General features: G+C 37.0%; 1 protein-coding gene across 2 annotated transcripts in view; it reads right to left on the reverse strand.

The window, feature by feature from the left end:
- Positions 1 to 1,151: 1,151 nt before the first annotated feature.
- Positions 1,152 to 17,964, reverse strand: part of ZW10 (zw10 kinetochore protein) — a 41,075-nt gene continuing 24,262 nt past the window's right edge. Inside the window, exons 8-16 of one of the 2 annotated variants that reach the window (XM_023208254.1) lie at positions 16,780 to 16,919; positions 16,048 to 16,230; positions 12,069 to 12,307; positions 9,960 to 10,031; positions 7,457 to 7,626; positions 6,502 to 6,632; positions 5,556 to 5,687; positions 4,596 to 4,798; positions 1,152 to 1,781 (exon numbers count right to left, since the gene is read on the reverse strand). In XM_023208254.1, the coding sequence (XP_023064022.1) occupies positions 1,661 to 1,781; positions 4,596 to 4,798; positions 5,556 to 5,687; positions 6,502 to 6,632; positions 7,457 to 7,626; positions 9,960 to 10,031; positions 12,069 to 12,307; positions 16,048 to 16,230; positions 16,780 to 16,919 (1,391 nt within the window). In that variant the 3' untranslated portion in view covers positions 1,152 to 1,660. Of the gene's footprint in view, positions 1,782 to 4,595; positions 4,799 to 5,555; positions 5,688 to 6,501; positions 6,633 to 7,456; positions 7,627 to 9,959; positions 10,032 to 12,068; positions 12,308 to 16,047; positions 16,231 to 16,779; positions 16,944 to 17,964 lie in introns of both variants that reach the window. The other variant, XM_023208253.2, reaches the window with a different exon arrangement.

Raw genomic sequence — 17,964 nt, forward strand, 5'->3', positions numbered from 1 at the left:
CTCCTCTCTTAGAAAGCCAACTTCTTTGTTCCCCCAAAAAACAAAACTGATTCAGACAATTCTTTTCTGCGTTCTCATAGTAGGACATGCAGAATATAGATAAATAGCTTGTTAATCATAGATGAATTCTTTCACAAAAAGAAAACCAGTCTTCTTTCTTATTAGTTCTTGTATGACCCTTAAATAGGAAAAAGAAAGACTAGGCAACCAGAATGACATGATTAAAGGGGCTGAGTCAGAACTAAGAAAAAGGTTAAGGGCAGGAGGAAAAACAGTTTGTTCCATGTCTGCAAGGAATTGGAGGACCATCTGCCCGCAAGGCTGAGGATTAAGGAAGCACACCCACTGGATTAGCAATTTTTTTTTTTCGGAGACAGGGTCTCACTCTGTTGCCCAGGCTGGAGTGCAGTGGTGCAATCTCGGCTTGCTGCAACCTCCACCTCCCAGGTTCAAGCAATTCCTCTGCATGAGCCTCCCAAGTGTCTGGGACTACAGATGCCCACCATCATGCCTGGCTAATTTTTGTATTTTCAGTAGAGATGGGGTTTCACTATGTTGGCCAGGTTTGTATTAGCAACTTTCTTCAGATAGCACCTACCTCAAAAGAACCTAAAGGTCATACCTCTTATCCTCTTTTCAGGACAGGAAACTATATTTCAGTAGGAAGAGATACAATCCAGAGTCCTAGGCAGGTCCAGAATAACCTTAATATATTCCTCCAGTGGCTGCAAAGAGTTAAAAACACATAAAGGTGAATTGAAGGCTTACCTATGTCCACCAAATAAAGGATTAGGCTATGAAGACCAGAGTCAGCATGTCATGGCACACACATTCCAGAGGAACATTGGCAATTTAAGACCTTTGCCATCTGACAAGATAAAGAAACAGTGTTGAGAAGGAAGAAAAGTCCAACCAAGAAAATAAAATTTAGTTGAAATAGCAAAAAAGTGCCAAAAATGTATGCTTAAAGAAAGTCCTAGGAGTTCCAAGAATTCTGAAAAATTATCAGGTAGTGTTCTGATGAATGAAGATGACCAGTCAGTGAGTCCTGTGTGACGGTCATAAACCTCAATAAAAAGGATGGCATAGAACATAAGAAATCTTGTTGGTCTCTTTTGTCAAAGCTCCCATGTTATTAAAGACACTCACCCTTAATTGTAAAAAGCATTATTTATTGGAAAGAAATATTACAGGAAGTGTCCTTAATTCCTGCAAGGCCAAATATGGTGCCAATTCTTCCCTTCCCTCCCCCTACACCCCTAAAATATCACCCATTTGCTCAGAAATTCTCTACCCCGACTCTTGGAATCTCCTGATTCCTCACTCCAAAGCCAAGGCCTGCATTTACAATGTGTATGTTCCCAGAGGGCTCTGGAAGCAGCATGAAATAATGCTGCCTGACAGTTTGTTAGCTAATCAAAGGAAGATGGCTAGAAAGTCAATGAATTGAGGTGCTTTACTTGACAATTTATCTTAATAAACAGTTCTTAAACAAAGCCTCATACAGGCCAGAAGGTAAGATGTTCTTCTGTAAAGTCAAACTTCCATGATGTACTGGTTCACCAAAACCAATGGGCAATTCAAAGAAGTCTTTAAGGGAGTAATTATGCCAAGGGAAGAATCCACATATTCAAGACATAGCTTTCTTAAGAAGATGGAGCTATTTAATTTTAGCAAGGGCAGCTGCTCTTCTTTCTGTGTTCTGAAACAAGGCACGAATTAAAGCTTTTACTTCACTGGAAGAGAAAGCAGCTGCCAAGGGTCCTTTTCCATCTGCCCACCTGCAAAACAAAAGATAGAGTTTCATTTCCTATTAGGTCTCAGAAGTATAAGCAAGACTTAAAAATTGCCTATTTGATCCAAATGCTTATTTGCTTGAAATAGAAATAAAACAAATTCTGGGCATCCTTACTCTTCTTTATAGAACTACCCCACAATGTCTTTGACCTCTTTGCTCACCCACTACAACTGGTATTGGCACAGCCAGATGAAGAGACCAAGTGAAGAGTATGAGACTGTTCTCCCTCATTCTATACCAAGTCCTCTTTGAACTAATAATTATGACCGTAATACTCTCATGCCTTAGGCTCTGTAACTGTACTACAAAGTAAGCCACGGGCAACCAATTTTAACTGACGAAGGACTAGTGTAAAAATATATAAAGAAGTCCCATGAATCAATAGTGAAACCACAAACAACCTATTAGAATAAAGGGCAAAAAATATGAACAGGCATTACATAATAGAAGAAACATGAATGACCAATGAAAACATGCTCAACATCATTAGAATTTAGGGAAATGCAAATTAAAATGACAATAACCTATCATTATATGCCAATTAGATCAGCTGAAATTTTCCAGTCTGATAATTCCAAATACTGGTGAAAATGAGACTAAATAGGACAAATAAACTATGAAATATTTGTACAATGGAATGACACAGTGGTGAAAATGAACTGCAGCTACACATACCATCAAGAATGGATTTCAGGCCGGGCGCGGTGGCTCATGCCTGTAATCCCAACACTTTGGGAGGCTGAGGCAGGTAGATCACATGAGGTCAGGAGTTCGAGACCAGCCTAGACAACATGGTGAAACCCCCATCTCTACTGAAAATACAAAAATTAGCTGGGTGTGGTGATGGGCACCTTTAATCCCAGCTACACGGGAGGCTGAGGCAGGAGAATTGCTGGAGCCTGGGAGGCAGAAGTTGCAGTGAGCCGATATGATCACACCACTGCACTCCAGCCTGGGTGACAGAGTGAGACTCCGTCTCAAAAAAAAAGAATAAATTTCAAAAACATAATAATAATATTGAACAAAAGAAGTAAGTTACAGATGATTCTACTTATACCAAGTTCAAAAAAAGGCAAGTCAAAACTTTATATTATTTAGGAATACATGTAAATGTGGTAAAACTATAAAGAAAGGCAAGGAAATAAATAGCATAAAAGTCAAGATAGTGGTTACCCCTCATGGAGAGCATTTGGAGAAGGGTACACATGGATTTTCAAAATACGGGTATTATTTTTCTTAAGTTGGGTAACAGGTACATGAAATTTATTCTTTTTCTTTACATTGTAAATACAGAGTATATCTACTATATTCCTTCATATGTATATTTTACAACTTTAGCCTTATATTTAGAGAAATCTCTGGGGAAAAAAAAATTTCCTAGGCAGTAAAAAGAAGTTGAGTTATACTGTTATTCTTTTTCTTATAACAAGGAATGAATGATCATTCTTAGACTGCAAGAAGGCCCTTTAACACATAGAAAAATTCTTATCTACTGCCCACTGGAGCCTACTACTTAAAAGCATCTTTGTTACCCACTAAGGACTTGTAAATAATAAACGAATAAATCTAAACTTTCTATGAAATGTGATTGGAGGTATTCTGACGTGATTTTTTTTTCAAGTAGAGATCTTGTTTACATTGTACAAATGACTAATATTTGCAGCAAACAACTCAGACACATCTAGGATGACTGGTCCAATATAACCAGACATCTGTAGTAAACCAAGCTAAAGCAGATAGACAAGTACCTACAGGGATGGAGATGACCTTAAGGCCTCTACAGAGAGGCCTCTATGTAAGGTATACATACCAACCAATAATCTACCAAGACAATATGAAAGCATCCATGAATGTGTAACCGACCCGCATCTATTCTGTTTTGTGCAATGGCCTCCGCACACTATGATATGATACAGCATACACTCACTGGGCACAGCAACATTAACTGATGGTGTTGAGAGAAAACATCACCCACTACATTTAAGAAAAGATGAATCTCTACTAGGTATATGGTCCTTAACCTTTAAAACTACTGCACTCCCTGCAGAAAGACTGCGATCAAACAGTAGTTTGATGCTCAATATTTCAGACAGATAAAAGTCACTTCTCTGTTAATATATTAAAGTAATTCTGAAAATTCATCCAGGCTGGCTGCAGTGGCTCATTCCTATAATCCCAGCATTTTGGGAGGCCAGGAGTTTGAGACCGGCCTGGGCAACACAGAGAAACCTCATCTCTAAAACAAAACAAAAGAAAACAAATCAAATCAAATAAAAAATAATAAAATGATAAAATAAAATAAATTAGCCAGGTGTGATGGTAGGCACCTGTAATCCCAGCTACTCAGGAGGCTGAGGTGGGAGAATCCCTTGAGCCCACGAGTTTGAGTCTGCAGTAAGCAATGATTGAGCCACTGCACTTCCACCTGGGTGACAGAGTAAGACCATGTCTCAGAAAAAAAAAGCATCCACTGTTCCTTAAAGTGAGCAACAATTTCCATCCAGATGTCAGAAGGCTGTAATTCTTACAGTTGCCAGATCATTTGTACAGCATGCCAAAACCACATATTCAAGACCAAAATAATATGGATAAGAAGTCTTTATGTTATCAAATATGGGAAAGTGGTAATGAGATCTGCACTATGATAGATCATGAAAAGGGCCCAGCTACTGCTACTCAATATGAAAGTCTTTCATGAGTAACATCAGCAAACAGGGAAAAGCCCTGCTATCAAGGACACTATTACTCTTTTGTAGCTATGGAGAGTTATATGCCTCTATAGAAGGGTTACACATACCGATCCCCAATTTCTTGCAAGCTGGCTTGTAGCATCATCATCAATTCCTTGAATGGCATCCATTTTGGCACATAGACTGGAACCTCTTCTTGATATTTCTTGTTCTTGCTTTCTTCAGATAAAGGTGCAAATACTTGGGGTCCTTCATCCATCACTGTTTTGCATAAGGAATATAATCTATCACCATCTTCAGTAGATATGTCCTGGTTTTGCACAGAGGAAAGACAACAGAATAGAATTGGGCCAGCTCAGAAGTGGGGAAAGGGCAGCAGATCTTTGATGCATGCTCTCCAGGTGGGTTGGCTACAACAATGTTTTCCAACCAATTTAGCACAACTTACTAGACACTACTTTTCATCAGCTCTCTGACAATACTTTTATATAAGAATGACACAAAATATGTTTCAACAGATTGTCAGTAATTTAGTTTGCCTGCATGAAAGAGCCCGTTTCTCCAATAGAATGTCGCACAGCTTGTTGCAAAGCAGGGGATGTGATTACAAATAAGGATTTAGTCAATCTATGATTTAGAGGCATCAGCTGGCCAAGTCCAGCCAATTTTCCTGAAGAATCACAAGTAAAATTTAAACTGCAACAGCGTGTTGGAAAAATGGAACCTGCACAAGACTGCATTCACTTTACTAAATCAAATTATTGAGTTTACTTGCAAATTAAATGACTTTACACTATGCAATGCATCTCAGGACCACTACCCAGTTTCTAACTTCCTCATTCATAATCAAGATGGTATGTTGACAAATAGTTAAATCCTACTTTCGTATAAAAGAGATTAACCAGTTTCTAGTAAAATAGAAATAAAACAAAACTGAAAGACAAAAAATAACAGCATGAGTTAGACATGAAACATGAACAATTTCTTCAACATCACTTTCTCAGCAAAGTCACACTCTGGGACATGAATTGCATCTCAAGGCTGGGGTAGCATCTAATGGCCCTTACCTCTAGGGCAGTAATTTTGCCAATGATCTCAGAAATTGCTGTATTGAGTAAAGTCCCCATAGCCTTACAATATATATTCACTGGCAGGACATCCTGCCACACAATTCCAAGTCTCTTTAGTTGGTGCAGTACCTGTAGAAGAATACAGCTATTTACATGGAAGAAAGATTATTGTGACTCATATTTTCCAGATTTACATTTATCATTTGTGAGTTTATAGCGAAAGTGGCATTATGCCAAAATGAGGTAAAGTAACTAAGGATATATGCTTCTTGAACATTTAACCATAGTGATATCCCTGGTAGATGAAAAGCAGATTCATCAACCTGAGGATACGAAAACTGCAGCAAAAAGATATATCACTTAAGAAAGGGGAGCATTAAGATAAAAGCCAATATTTCAAATTCCCAAATCTTTTATTTTTTATTTTTTTATTTTTATTTTTATTTTTTTTTATTTTTGAGACGGAGTCTCGCTCTGTTGCCCGGGCTGGAGTGCTGTGGCCGGATCTCAGCTCACTGCAAGCTCTGCCTCCCGGGTTTATGCCATTCTCCTGCCTCTGCCTCCTGAGTAGCTGGGACTACAGGCGCCCGCCACCTCGCCCGGCTAGTTTTTTTTTGTATTTTTTAGTAGAGACAGGGTTTCACCATGTTAGCCAGGACCCGAATCTAAGTTCAGGAATCAACTACGTGCTACAACAGACTTTCTAGGTAACTAGTTGCAATTATTGAGTCAATGAAAGGATAGTTTCCTGTTGTCTTGGTGGGAGAGGGGAAGAAAAAGTTCTTAAACATGACTGTAAAAGGTATCTAGATTTTCCAAAGGTGGGGGTGCAGGGAATCAACTGAGTCCTTGTTACATATTGTTTTCTGCTTAAAAAATAAAAAATAAAAAAAAGGCATCTAAGGATAGGATACAAATTTCAGTGCTAGCAAGAGCCTCCTACCTGCCGGACTGCTTTACTTGCTACAGAATAATTTTCTTCATCGTCCATATTTGAAAAGTTCCTAGCACTTGATAATCTTTCCAGAAGTTCACCTTTCTGTGCCCGCATTTGGGCCAAAAAGCATTCTGTCCCTATGATGGAAAAACAGAATAAAAAATTTTAAAAGCTGTTCAATTACACACTGCAAAACCAGGATAGACAAGAGATATATAAACCATCTATCTGTTCTGCCTATATAAAAATAATTGCTAGATAATATCATAAAGCTGCCCTAAAGTTACTAGAAACAATCACCTTGAATACATTAGCCCGTTCCTCAAACCCCACCCTCCAGATAATAAGTCTTTTCCAGTAGTTTGCTTAGAGCCAGAGTCAGCTAAGAAAAATTACTATAGAAAAAAGAACTACGTATTATTCTGATATATCTACACCACCTAAGGGAAAAGTCAAGAACTGAAAAACTAAGTGAACCATATAGATTCTCTGCTATGATCAACATATTGATTTACTCCACATTTCATTTCTTTTGCCTTTTAGTAATCCCAAGTAAAACTAAGGGAGGTGTAAGATGGGGGAGCTGTCTTGGGGTTTTGCAAAAGAAACTAGCACTGACATTGGTGAGCTCTTACCAACAATATAAACAGAACTGTCACAATATAAATCCTATTATGTGTCATTCTAATGACATAATCCTGATCTGGCAAATTCAATGCACACTAGCACTGCAGTTTGGAACTCTAACGTACCATGAAATCATCTTACAAAAAGTCTCCCACAAAGACTACACTCACCTTACACAATTAAATAACTGGAAAAACTTGCAAATTAAATGCCCTCCCACTTTCCGATACAGCTCAGGACCACCATTCTAATTATCTCATTCAAAAACTATAAAGATACTATGTTGACAAGCTGCATAATCCACATGCTTTCCTACATTTAAGGTATCAGTTACCAAGTCTCCTGAAGCCAGGTACAAGATCCACAAAAGTAGCAGCGCCATCACAAAGAATGGGGGCCAGACGCAATCTGAACTGATGCCCGAGGGTCAACAAGTGGTGAGCAATGTACATACAGTTGTTGTGATGAATAGCGGCCAACTGGGGAAGTTTTTGAAGGTTCTCCCTAGGCCAGAAGGAGAGGCAGACAAAGAAACCACCTGTTACTGAAGCTGGGTTTGATGAAACTCACAACTTCTCTAACGGATTTCTAGGCTTTAGTAACTGTCTAGTTTCTAAATGCTACACATAACAAGATACAATCTCATCACTCCCACTCCTAGAGGGAGGCTGTTCTGCCTGAATGGGATCTTATCCTATAAAACTATCCTGGTGATTAACAAAAAAAGAAAGATTAAGGGAGTCAAGATGTTTGCCTGAGTCAACGTTTTGCACTGAAAACCTAGCAGAGCTATATATAATAATGTCCTTGAAGTTTTACATGGATACATCTATGGAAATACAGGTTTACTTCACCTTTCTCCGAATTCCTACTTCATTTACATAATGAAGTGTTCAATTATTTTCTAATTCACTAGTTTTCAAAAACTAAAGATTAGAGTCATCTTGGAATTTTAAAAATCTATAGATGTTTAGACTTTACCCCAAATAAATTAAATCACAAGCTCTAAGAGTGAAATCACAGCATTTATGTTTTAAAATTTTCCCAGGTGATTTTAATTTTCATCCAGGATTGAAAATCACTGCTTGAATTCTTCTACACATATTAGTCTTATCTACCCAGCTTGGGAAGAAATCTTATCTTATATTTTCTGCTATCTACCCACTAACAGTCATTCAATTAACAGTTTCTAGTTTGCTAACTCAATATAAAACTAGGATATACAACTCAGAAGCCAACAATCAAGATAGTCCTTATGTCAGGCTACACATCAGAATCACCTGTGGGGCTTAAAAACAAAATAAACCATGCCTGGGTCTTACATCAGTCATAAATCAAAAGCTCTAGGAAGAGGGTAAATATGTATATTTTTAAAGCTCCATAAGTTATTCTAAAATACTGCCAAAGCTTGGCCGGTGCAGTGGCTCACAACTGTAATACCAGCATTCTGAGAGGCCAAGGCAGGAGGATCACTTGAGCCAAGGAGTTCAAGACCAGCCTGGGCAACATATACAGACCCCATCTTTACAAAAATAATAAATAATATTAGACAGTGTGGTGGTGAGTGCCTGTGGTCCCAACTAGCTGGGAGGCTAAGATGGGACGATCGCCTGAGCCCCGTAGGTTGAGGCTGCAGTGAGCTATGATTGCACCACTGCACTCCAGCCTAGGCAACAGAGTTAGACTCTGTCTCAAATTATGAAATTAAATGAATGGAATGGAACTGAAATGAAATGACATAAAATAAAATACTGCCGAAGCTGAGAACCATTATCTAAGGACAGTGGTTCCCAAAATGTGGTCCCCTGACAGGCAACATCAGCATCACCTGGAAATCTGCTAAAACTCTAAGCCCCACTCCAGACCTACTGAATCAGAAACCTTGGGCACGGATCGAGCAATCTGTGTTTTTACAAGACTTCCAGGTGATTCTGACGCATACTAAAGTTGTGAGGTTATACAAAGGAGAAAGAGAGGCAAATCTAACTCTACAACATTGTGAAAAATGTTTCCGAGCCACGAAATGTCTAACCCAACTGTCTTTGAATCCCCAAGGACAAAGCTGTCAGCTAATGCAAATATGTTTTCTCTTTTCTTTTGCTTAAGTAAAAAATAAAGCAAGAATGTTAAACTACAGTAAAGAGAATACAAACAAAACCAATAAGGTTCATAATAAGCTTTTATAATAAAAACAGGTGAGCCTAGTTAAAAACATCCCAATTATTCAAAAATCTGAACTAAAAAATACTTTAAATAGTAAACAGTTTTTGGGTTTTTTTTGTTTGGTTGGTTTTTGTTTTAATCAGAGACGAGGGTCTCACTGTGTTGCTCAGGCTAGTCTCGAACTTCTGGCCTCAAACAATCCTCCCACCTCTCCCTCCAAAGTGCTGGGATTACAAGTGTGAGCCTGTAATCTCACACTGAGATTCTCGTCTTTGAAATTCAGAGTTCTTGGCTAAGCAATAGCTTTGTTGACATGTTATCAAAAATATTTATGAAAAACATCTAAACATTTTAATTCAAATAACAAAACTGAACCAGAGTCTTAGAGTTAAGTAAAGCAGTTCTGAAAATGCTTAGCATCAAAACAAGGTAGTTCTGTTGAGTTTTAAAATGTGCATCACTAACTACACTGCAAGATTATAAAATCCTAATTAATTTAGTAATAAATGACCAAATCCTTTAAATATGCATTTTAAAGTTATTTACTGCATTTTAGTGTGAATGTTAGTAATCAAAATTATCTTTAGTGGGAATATAAAATTATTTGTTTCAACTTAACTTACACATCTTAGACATACAATTATTACATAGAAATGAGATACAGTGGTACTTACTTGTGATATGTTGGTACAACATCATGGAACAAATGGAAGATATTCCTCACTGAGTAGAAAAGTTGAACAGCACTAAAAAGAAAACATAGACTTAACAGAAATGCCTAAGAATACACTAAAAATAAGAAAAAAAATTAAACTAAGTGCATCTCCAGTGAGAGTCATAAGCTAAAACTACAGTTGCAGAGAACACCTGCCTTGGTTGCTGGAAAACACCATTAATCTAGATGGAAATATAGTCTCAACCAGTATTTACTAACTAGACTACAATTCTAAACACCTGGATCCATTAATAATTGTAAGAAGAGCAGCAATCAACCCAAAGCCTCTTTTCTATTTATCAATTTCTGTTCTGCCAGTACCCAGAGTATCCCTTCAGTAACAAATGGAGCTAAGCCTCAAGCAAATGTCACCTACTCACTGATGCACTCTGCAAAGGGCAAGGTATCAATAAAAGCACTCACTTGGTTCTTTTAGAATCAGTCTGACTTTCAGCTTTCACCTTTTCTCCTTCTTTCCTCAATGCAAGGAGGTGAATCAACATTTCTAGGATAGAATCTAGCCCTCAAGATATTTTGCCCTTTAAATCTAGCCTTAAAACACCTACAGATTATTATTAAAATGCACTTTTAAAAGGCAAACATAAGGTTTGTGTAGCTTACCTCTACATAAGAATATCTTAAGCTATGTACCTTAACAGCTTACAGGGATTTTATAAATATTTAGGAAAATAAGTCACACCCAAAAACCCTGTTCCTATTTGATTATTATAATACCTGATTAAATTATTTCATTTTTGTGCAGAAGCTGCTGTTTGAGTTTGATAATGAAAAAGGGGGTTGTTGTACTGTAGCTGTGGTTTTGTTTGTCCTGTTAAAAACTATTACTTTTAGTGGAAAAATGTCCATAGATAGTCAGTACACAAACACTATTTGGTGTCTTGTGTTCTCAAAAAATTTAAGAAATATTGCCCTGCATCTCTAACTTCTGGTCTGATATATTCAGAAGAGTGCCATGTGAAGAAACTGTCCTATATTCATTTTGCCAACAGTCACTCCTATGTTCATTTTATTCCTTCTTACAATTAACTTTGAATGGACATGTGAATGTAATGATTCGTTAAAGTCAGAGAAGTATCTTGGGAGACATGTTCTTTCTAAAGCAGAATAAAATAAAGAGGTTTGCTCATATGTGAGATAAAAACTGAACTCTGGAAGTCCATCTAAAGATGCAATTTGATTGGGTCAAACCCCAACTGAAACTGTTTTCTTTATGAGGATAGGAAGAATGAAATTGCTAAGCACAGATTCAAACTAAAGAAGCTTTTTATAAACCTGCGCTGCTATCAACTTGGTCCATGCTCTGCCATTTTCTTCTCAATTTAGTCTAGGAGTAGGGAAGAAGCTTATTAGACAAAAACAGATTCCGTATAAGATAATAGAATAGAACTTAAGGTAACGTGAATGCAATATAGATTAGAAGTCATCTTGAAAGACTGAAGCCAGATCCCTGGCATGTTCCATTCTTTCCCTTCTACTTTTGGCTGCCTAACAAATTGTTATTGCTTTAAACATAAACATTTAAAATGTAAATGAATTAGGGACTGGGTATCAAAAGGTAAAAAGAATGTTAGGCTAAAGAGTCCAAGCAAGCTGGAATAGAAGATATGACTATTACCCACTGCCACCACAATAATAAACATTTAAGTATTAATCATTTTCCAGGTAAGAGTCTAAGTTCTTTGCATGTGCTTTCTCGTGTATCATTCAATTCAAATAAAAAGCAAAAGTAAAAATTCAACGACAATTGAAGAGCTTTTGTTAAAAAGTGATTAACAATTTTTAATGTCAAAAAAATCCATTTGTCCATCCATACAAGTGCACCTACTTCTTATACCTTGCTCATACATCTACACTATTGCAAATAAAAGTTAGAGATAGACATAAATCTGTGTGATGCACTGGGTTTTGTTTTGTTTTTTTCCAGAAAAAGCATTAACGTCTAGGATAAGAAAAACCAAAGAATTCCAGCTAATTTTCCTGATAAACATCTAGTTAGGTATGCATTTAACCAAGTCATTGCCATTTTCACACAACCCAGAATTCATACCATTGATCACTACTGGATGTTGCCTCTAGTAAAGTCTGATAGGCAAGTTCCATTAATTTCTTCACTGATTCACTGATCCGGCATGTGGGCAAGGAAAAGGAATGTTGGTCCAACGTATTTTCAGGCTCTAAATTCACCACTTCGTTGTACTGAGTATTGGACACTTTCTGTACTTCCAGTTTGTTATCCTCATCAGGAGTGGGTAACTCCGGCACATTTATCTTAGAATCAGGAATAATCTAAGATTCAAACACAGAAATATAGAAAATATATTGTTTTCAGAATAATTCAAATATAAGCACATGGTGAAGAATAAGATACTGCTTGCTTTCATGATACAGCTACGGCTCTACAGAGTAATTAGAAGATTTCAATAATTATGACAATATTTTAATGACTGCTGAATCCTAAATGAAAGCATGTCATAAGTGATAAACAATCCCCTTTACTGTGACATTCTTCTAAGTGTTCTTTTTGAGATAGGGTCTTGCTCTGTCACCCAGGCTGGAGTATAGTGGCACAATCATACCTCACTGTAGCCTCAACCTCCCCCGTAGCTGGGACTACAGGCACCACCACACCCAGCTAATTTACTTTTATTTTTAGTAGAGAAAAGGTCTTGCTATATGGAACAGGCTGGTCTCAAACTCCTGGGCTCAAGTCATTCTCCCTCCTCAGCTTCCCAAAGTGCTGGGATTACAGGCATGAGCAAACGCACCCGGCCCCAAGCATTCTTAATCTTGCCTGAAATAGCAAAGCTGAAAATTGCAACTGGCCTAAGATTTCAGCTAAATAAAAAGACCTTCAAAAATAATTTGTCTCATACTAGACTATTAGTATTACAGAGCAGCATAATTTGGGGTTCCATTGTCTAGATTCTTGAACAAATTATTTTATACCAGGCACATGTGTTGGCTTAGTCTAAGAAATAACTCATTCAAACTAGCATATCCTCCCATTATTAAAAAAAAAAAAAAGCTTCAGCTTCAATAAAAAATTTCCTTTTTTGGGACTAAATGAAAGAACAGTAGGCTGTGAATGTGAAAACAGTAATATTTTTTACCCTAACTTTTAACAAAGTCATTTAACCTCTCTGGATCTCAATTTTCTCATTGTAAAATAAATAATATACTAATAATGGCTTTCGAAACTTGTTTCTCAAAGATGCTTCAGGGGTTAAAAAAAAAAAAAAGATTAAGCATGTAGAGGCAGCAGGCTCCCTACTCCCACTGCAAGAATAATAGCTTTGCACATAGTGGACTTTGACAGAGATTTTCTGGCAGAAAAGGTACAAAGTATAATAAAACTATTTAAGTCAGTGGACTTGGCTTTCTAATCTGTAAAATGGTCTAATAATATCTACTTCAGAGAGCTGTTATGAAGTTTAAATGAGAATACAAATATCAGGGGCTAGGTGGTCAAAAACTACGGCTAAGATCAGAATGATGATGAAAAAATTTACTTACAGAGATGATTAAAAATGCTAATCTTTGTCTGAAAAATAGTGGGCCTGGATACATAAGATTCGAAAAAGTGATTTCATGAGGAGGGACAAAGGAAACTAAGATGGAAGAATGTTAGACCTAATAAGACGTCTCTTAAGACAAAATGTAAAAACCAAACAACAACAAAAAACATAACTATAGATCTTTTGGGAAAACAGTATACATAGGGGAATAAAGAGAATTGAGAAAAAGACCATGAAAAGCAATTAAGTTGAAAATGTTTTTTAGAAAAGGGAAGAGGAGCTTTTTCAAAGTTGGGAAGTTTAGAAAATCTAATTCCAGGGCCTAAATGTCAAGAGAAAGAACCAGGCTGAAATCTAAAGCAGTGGTTCTCAATCAGGGACAGTTCTGTCTTCCAGGGGGCATCTGGCAATGTCTGGAGATATTTTTGCTTGTCACAACTGGAAGAGGTGCTACTGGAAACTAGGGAATAGAGGTCAGGATGCTGCTAAATATCCCATAGGGCCGGGCGCGGTGGCTCAAGCCTGTAATCCCAGCACTTTGGGAGGCCGAGACGGGCGGATCACGAGGTCAGGAGTTCGAGACCATCCTGGCTAACACGGTGAAACCCCGTCTCTACTAAAAAATACAAAAAGCTAGCGGGGCGAGGTGGCTGGCGCCTGTAGTCCCAGCTACTCGGGAGGCTGAGGCAGGAGAATGGCGTAAACCCGGGAGGTGGAGCTTGCAGTGAGCTGAGATCCGGCCACTGCACTCCAGCCCAGGCGACAGAGCGAGACTCCGTCTCAAAAAAAAAAAAAAAAAAAAAAAATATCCCATAGGACAGTCCCCCACAGCAAAGAACTATCTGGTCCCAAATATTAACACTGCCACTGCTGAGATATCCTGACCTAGAAGAAGCTACATTAGCACTTGAGTACTCAGGAAAAAATGTAGTTTTACAAACTCTCAAAATTACTTGAGTAGGAAACTCAGATTATCTAGTTCAATTCTCCCACAGTACAGAAGAGGAAAATGAGGTTCAACAAGGTGAAAAGATTAAGCCCAGAGTCACACAGCAATTCAGTAGTAATGCTGTTTACATCAAGGAGTTGTGAGATATATATGAATTCATTTACCAAAGGTACTTAGTAAGCACACGAGCACTGAGTACATACTAGTAGTATGTATGTACCAGGTATTTTCTTGGTGCTAAAGATAAAACAATAAACAAAACAGTCAAAAAAAACAAAAACAAAAACAAAACTCTACCCTCATGGAGCTTACTTTCTAGAGGGAGAAACAATAAACAATTCATATAAAATGTTGGTTGATGAAAAATAATAAAAAGAAAAATACAGCAAGGAAGGGGTACAGGAAGGAAATAGGGGAGGTTATAATTTTTTTTAAGTGATCAGAAAGTACTTTTTAAAAAGCAAATCATGTGATATGCAGTAAGAATATTCCATGCAGAGGTAACAAGTGGTTCAGAGATTCAGAAACCAAGTAGGCCTAGCACATTCAAGGAACAGAAATAAGTCCAGGGTGCCTGCAGCACAGTGAAGGATGAATGCAATAGAAAATAGAGTCAGAGAGGCAATAGGAGGCAGATCAGATAAAGCCTTGTAGTCCACTGTAAGGCTACTGGGTCTTCTCTAAATAAGATGGGAAGCCACTGGACTTTCTGCAGAAGAGTGACATAATCAATTGATATTTATGTTAAAAGAAACCACAGCCCAGTTCTTGATATTGAGTAGATTTCTGCTCCCTTAACAATCCACAATTACTTCAAAAAGTGTTAATATCTGTGCATTTCAAATGGCTAATTAAATATTTTGTCGAAGTGGACACAATAATAGGGTACCCCAAGGAAAATGGGACACAGCAAAAGAAGGGATGAAGAAGAAAAGCCTAGTTCCCTCAGTGATAGCAGAAAATGGCTGAAGAATTGTCTGTTAAGGGATTGCCTCAATCTATGTTTTGCTTTATACCCAATTCGAGGTATATACATTATTTCATGCATGTAAGATATGAAGAAAGAAAAAAAGGTTAAGAGTCCACTGCCTTTACAGGTAATTATTTATATCCTATCTTTTTATTTGCCTGTTTTATTATTTTAGCTTTAAAACTAGTCCCTCTATTAGATGCAAGTCAACATTTTCATAATAGGATGTAATTTCTGGACATAATATAGCCCAAGTGTACCTGTCACAAAGTTGTGTCCTAAAATCTTCAGAAATAAAGACGAGAATAATCTACTGCCTCACTTCAACAATAATAATCCATTACATGTATGTAGACTTTTTCAATTTTTACAAGGCTTTCATGTGCATTATCTTATCTGCACTTCACAATACCCAATGGAAGAGGTAGAGATTAGGACCACTTTAACGGGGACAAAAACAATGTAAAAAAGATTAATAACTTGACTCAGCTCAATAACCATCATCCTCTTTTCCACTTTACTATATGCATCTCAAAATGAGTTGCTTTCTCATATACAATGCTTCATATACAATGCAATATAACCCTGATACCTTCACAGTGTTATGAATTTCAGAGGTCATTAGATTTCTGGCTGCCACAATCACATCCTGGCACTTCTTGTTGGCAAAATGAGAATTGATGTTACGAGCATATTTCAGCAAATCTGTAGTATCTCCTTTTAAAAATCTCATTTCCTTTAGGGCATTTTCAAATTCTTCAGTGGATTGTATGATCTGAGATACACAAGAAAAAAAAGAAAAGAATCATATACATATATTTCATTACAATATTAGAATTTCAAATCCAATGTATAAAAAATAAGAACCAAGCTGTTCATTTAAGATTTAGAATGGACCATCAATTACTGGGTATAAAAATATACATATTTCCAGCCTTAAATTCATTAGAAAGAATACCTTCAATAGAAATGTCTGACTCTACTTGGTAAAAGTACAAAGATCTTTAAAATAAATATACTTATTTTAGCACTCAAGGAAACACTAAAAAGAAGCAAAAAAGTAAAATGTCACACAATAGCTATTATAACTAATATAAGTATAAATGAACATAAAGAAAATATATTTAATAAGAAAACAAGCTTCTGCAGTTAAAGAGGTAGGAAGCCAGGAGAAAACCGAAGTTATATGGAATTTGTCTCTATTCCTTATTAACAATTTGCTTAAAGGTATAACCAAAGAACAAACTATCTCCAAGGAAAAACAAAAGACAGCAATAATAATCAACAGTGTCTTAAAACCTTCTGTGCTATCGCGACTCTTTACCTCTTCATATTGCTGTAATTTGCTGCTATTTGTTGGAATAGAATAAACCAAACAGTTTTTGATGAGGCACTCAGACAAGTCCTCCCAGATCATGTCTCCAAGCATCTCAGCCAACGGGACAGTAGACGTTTTTTCATTTTCTAGGTCAGAGTCAAGTGACAGATCTGAATTTTTTAAAAAAAGAAGTTTTAAACAAGAAACCATTTGCAGTCCTGGAATATTCTTAGGTTTTCTAGAATTCTTTAATTTTAAGATGATGGGGAAGAAAACAGCAGAGATAATTCTACAGCCTTCTCAACTGACTGCGTGGGACAAATCATGACACACAATTATTATTATTTTATTTTCACTGCTCAAATGACTTGTCTGTACTATATTACTGCCTGTACTCTGTAACAATGAGGTATTAAGCCATCTACATTATAATTATCTAGTGCTAAGCTGCTGATCTGATTTGACAAGCACTCAGAAGTTCTGCATTCTAACTTAAAACTAGTTTAGAATAAAATCTCACTTATTTAATAATGAATAAACATACTTTTTTCATCTATGCATAGAATCTGAGTGTACTTTATAGTAAAACATAACTAGTCTATAAAACAGAGTATTTCAATACCTCCTCTACAGTATATGTTATGGTGGTTTTTTCCAACACATATTGAGGATGTTGTTTAGAACATCCTATTTATCAATTAAATAATAGTTAAGAATAAGTGGCCAATGTAGAAGGAAGAGGACTCACAAAAGAGACTAGCTGTTATGAACTAGTTCTGATTCACAAAGGAAGACTTAAGGGATTAAGAGCCTTAGAAGAGCAGGGCACAGTGACAAAGCCATTCCGGAGGCTTAGCTGGAAGGATCACTTGAGCCTAGGAGTTCAAATCCAGCCTGGGCAACATAGCAAGATCAAGTCTCTTTAAACACAAACACACACACCCACACACACACACCTGAGAAGAAAGTGAACATATTATCTCAAAGCCTTTAAGATACTTCACAACGTCTAAAGTCTAGTCTGCATTGTCCAATGATAGCCACCAACCACATTTTGCTACTAAACACTTAAAATGTGGCCAGTGTGACTGAGAAATTCAAGTTTTGATTAATTGAAATTTAAGTTTAAAAATAGAAGCAGGGGTGTGTCCTTATAAAGGGGCAGCACAAAGGAGCCTTGTGGTTTTGGAA

The sequence above is a fragment of the Piliocolobus tephrosceles genome, chromosome 13, assembly GCF_002776525.5.
Source record: "Piliocolobus tephrosceles isolate RC106 chromosome 13, ASM277652v3, whole genome shotgun sequence".
Taxonomy (NCBI): domain Eukaryota; kingdom Metazoa; phylum Chordata; class Mammalia; order Primates; family Cercopithecidae; genus Piliocolobus; species Piliocolobus tephrosceles.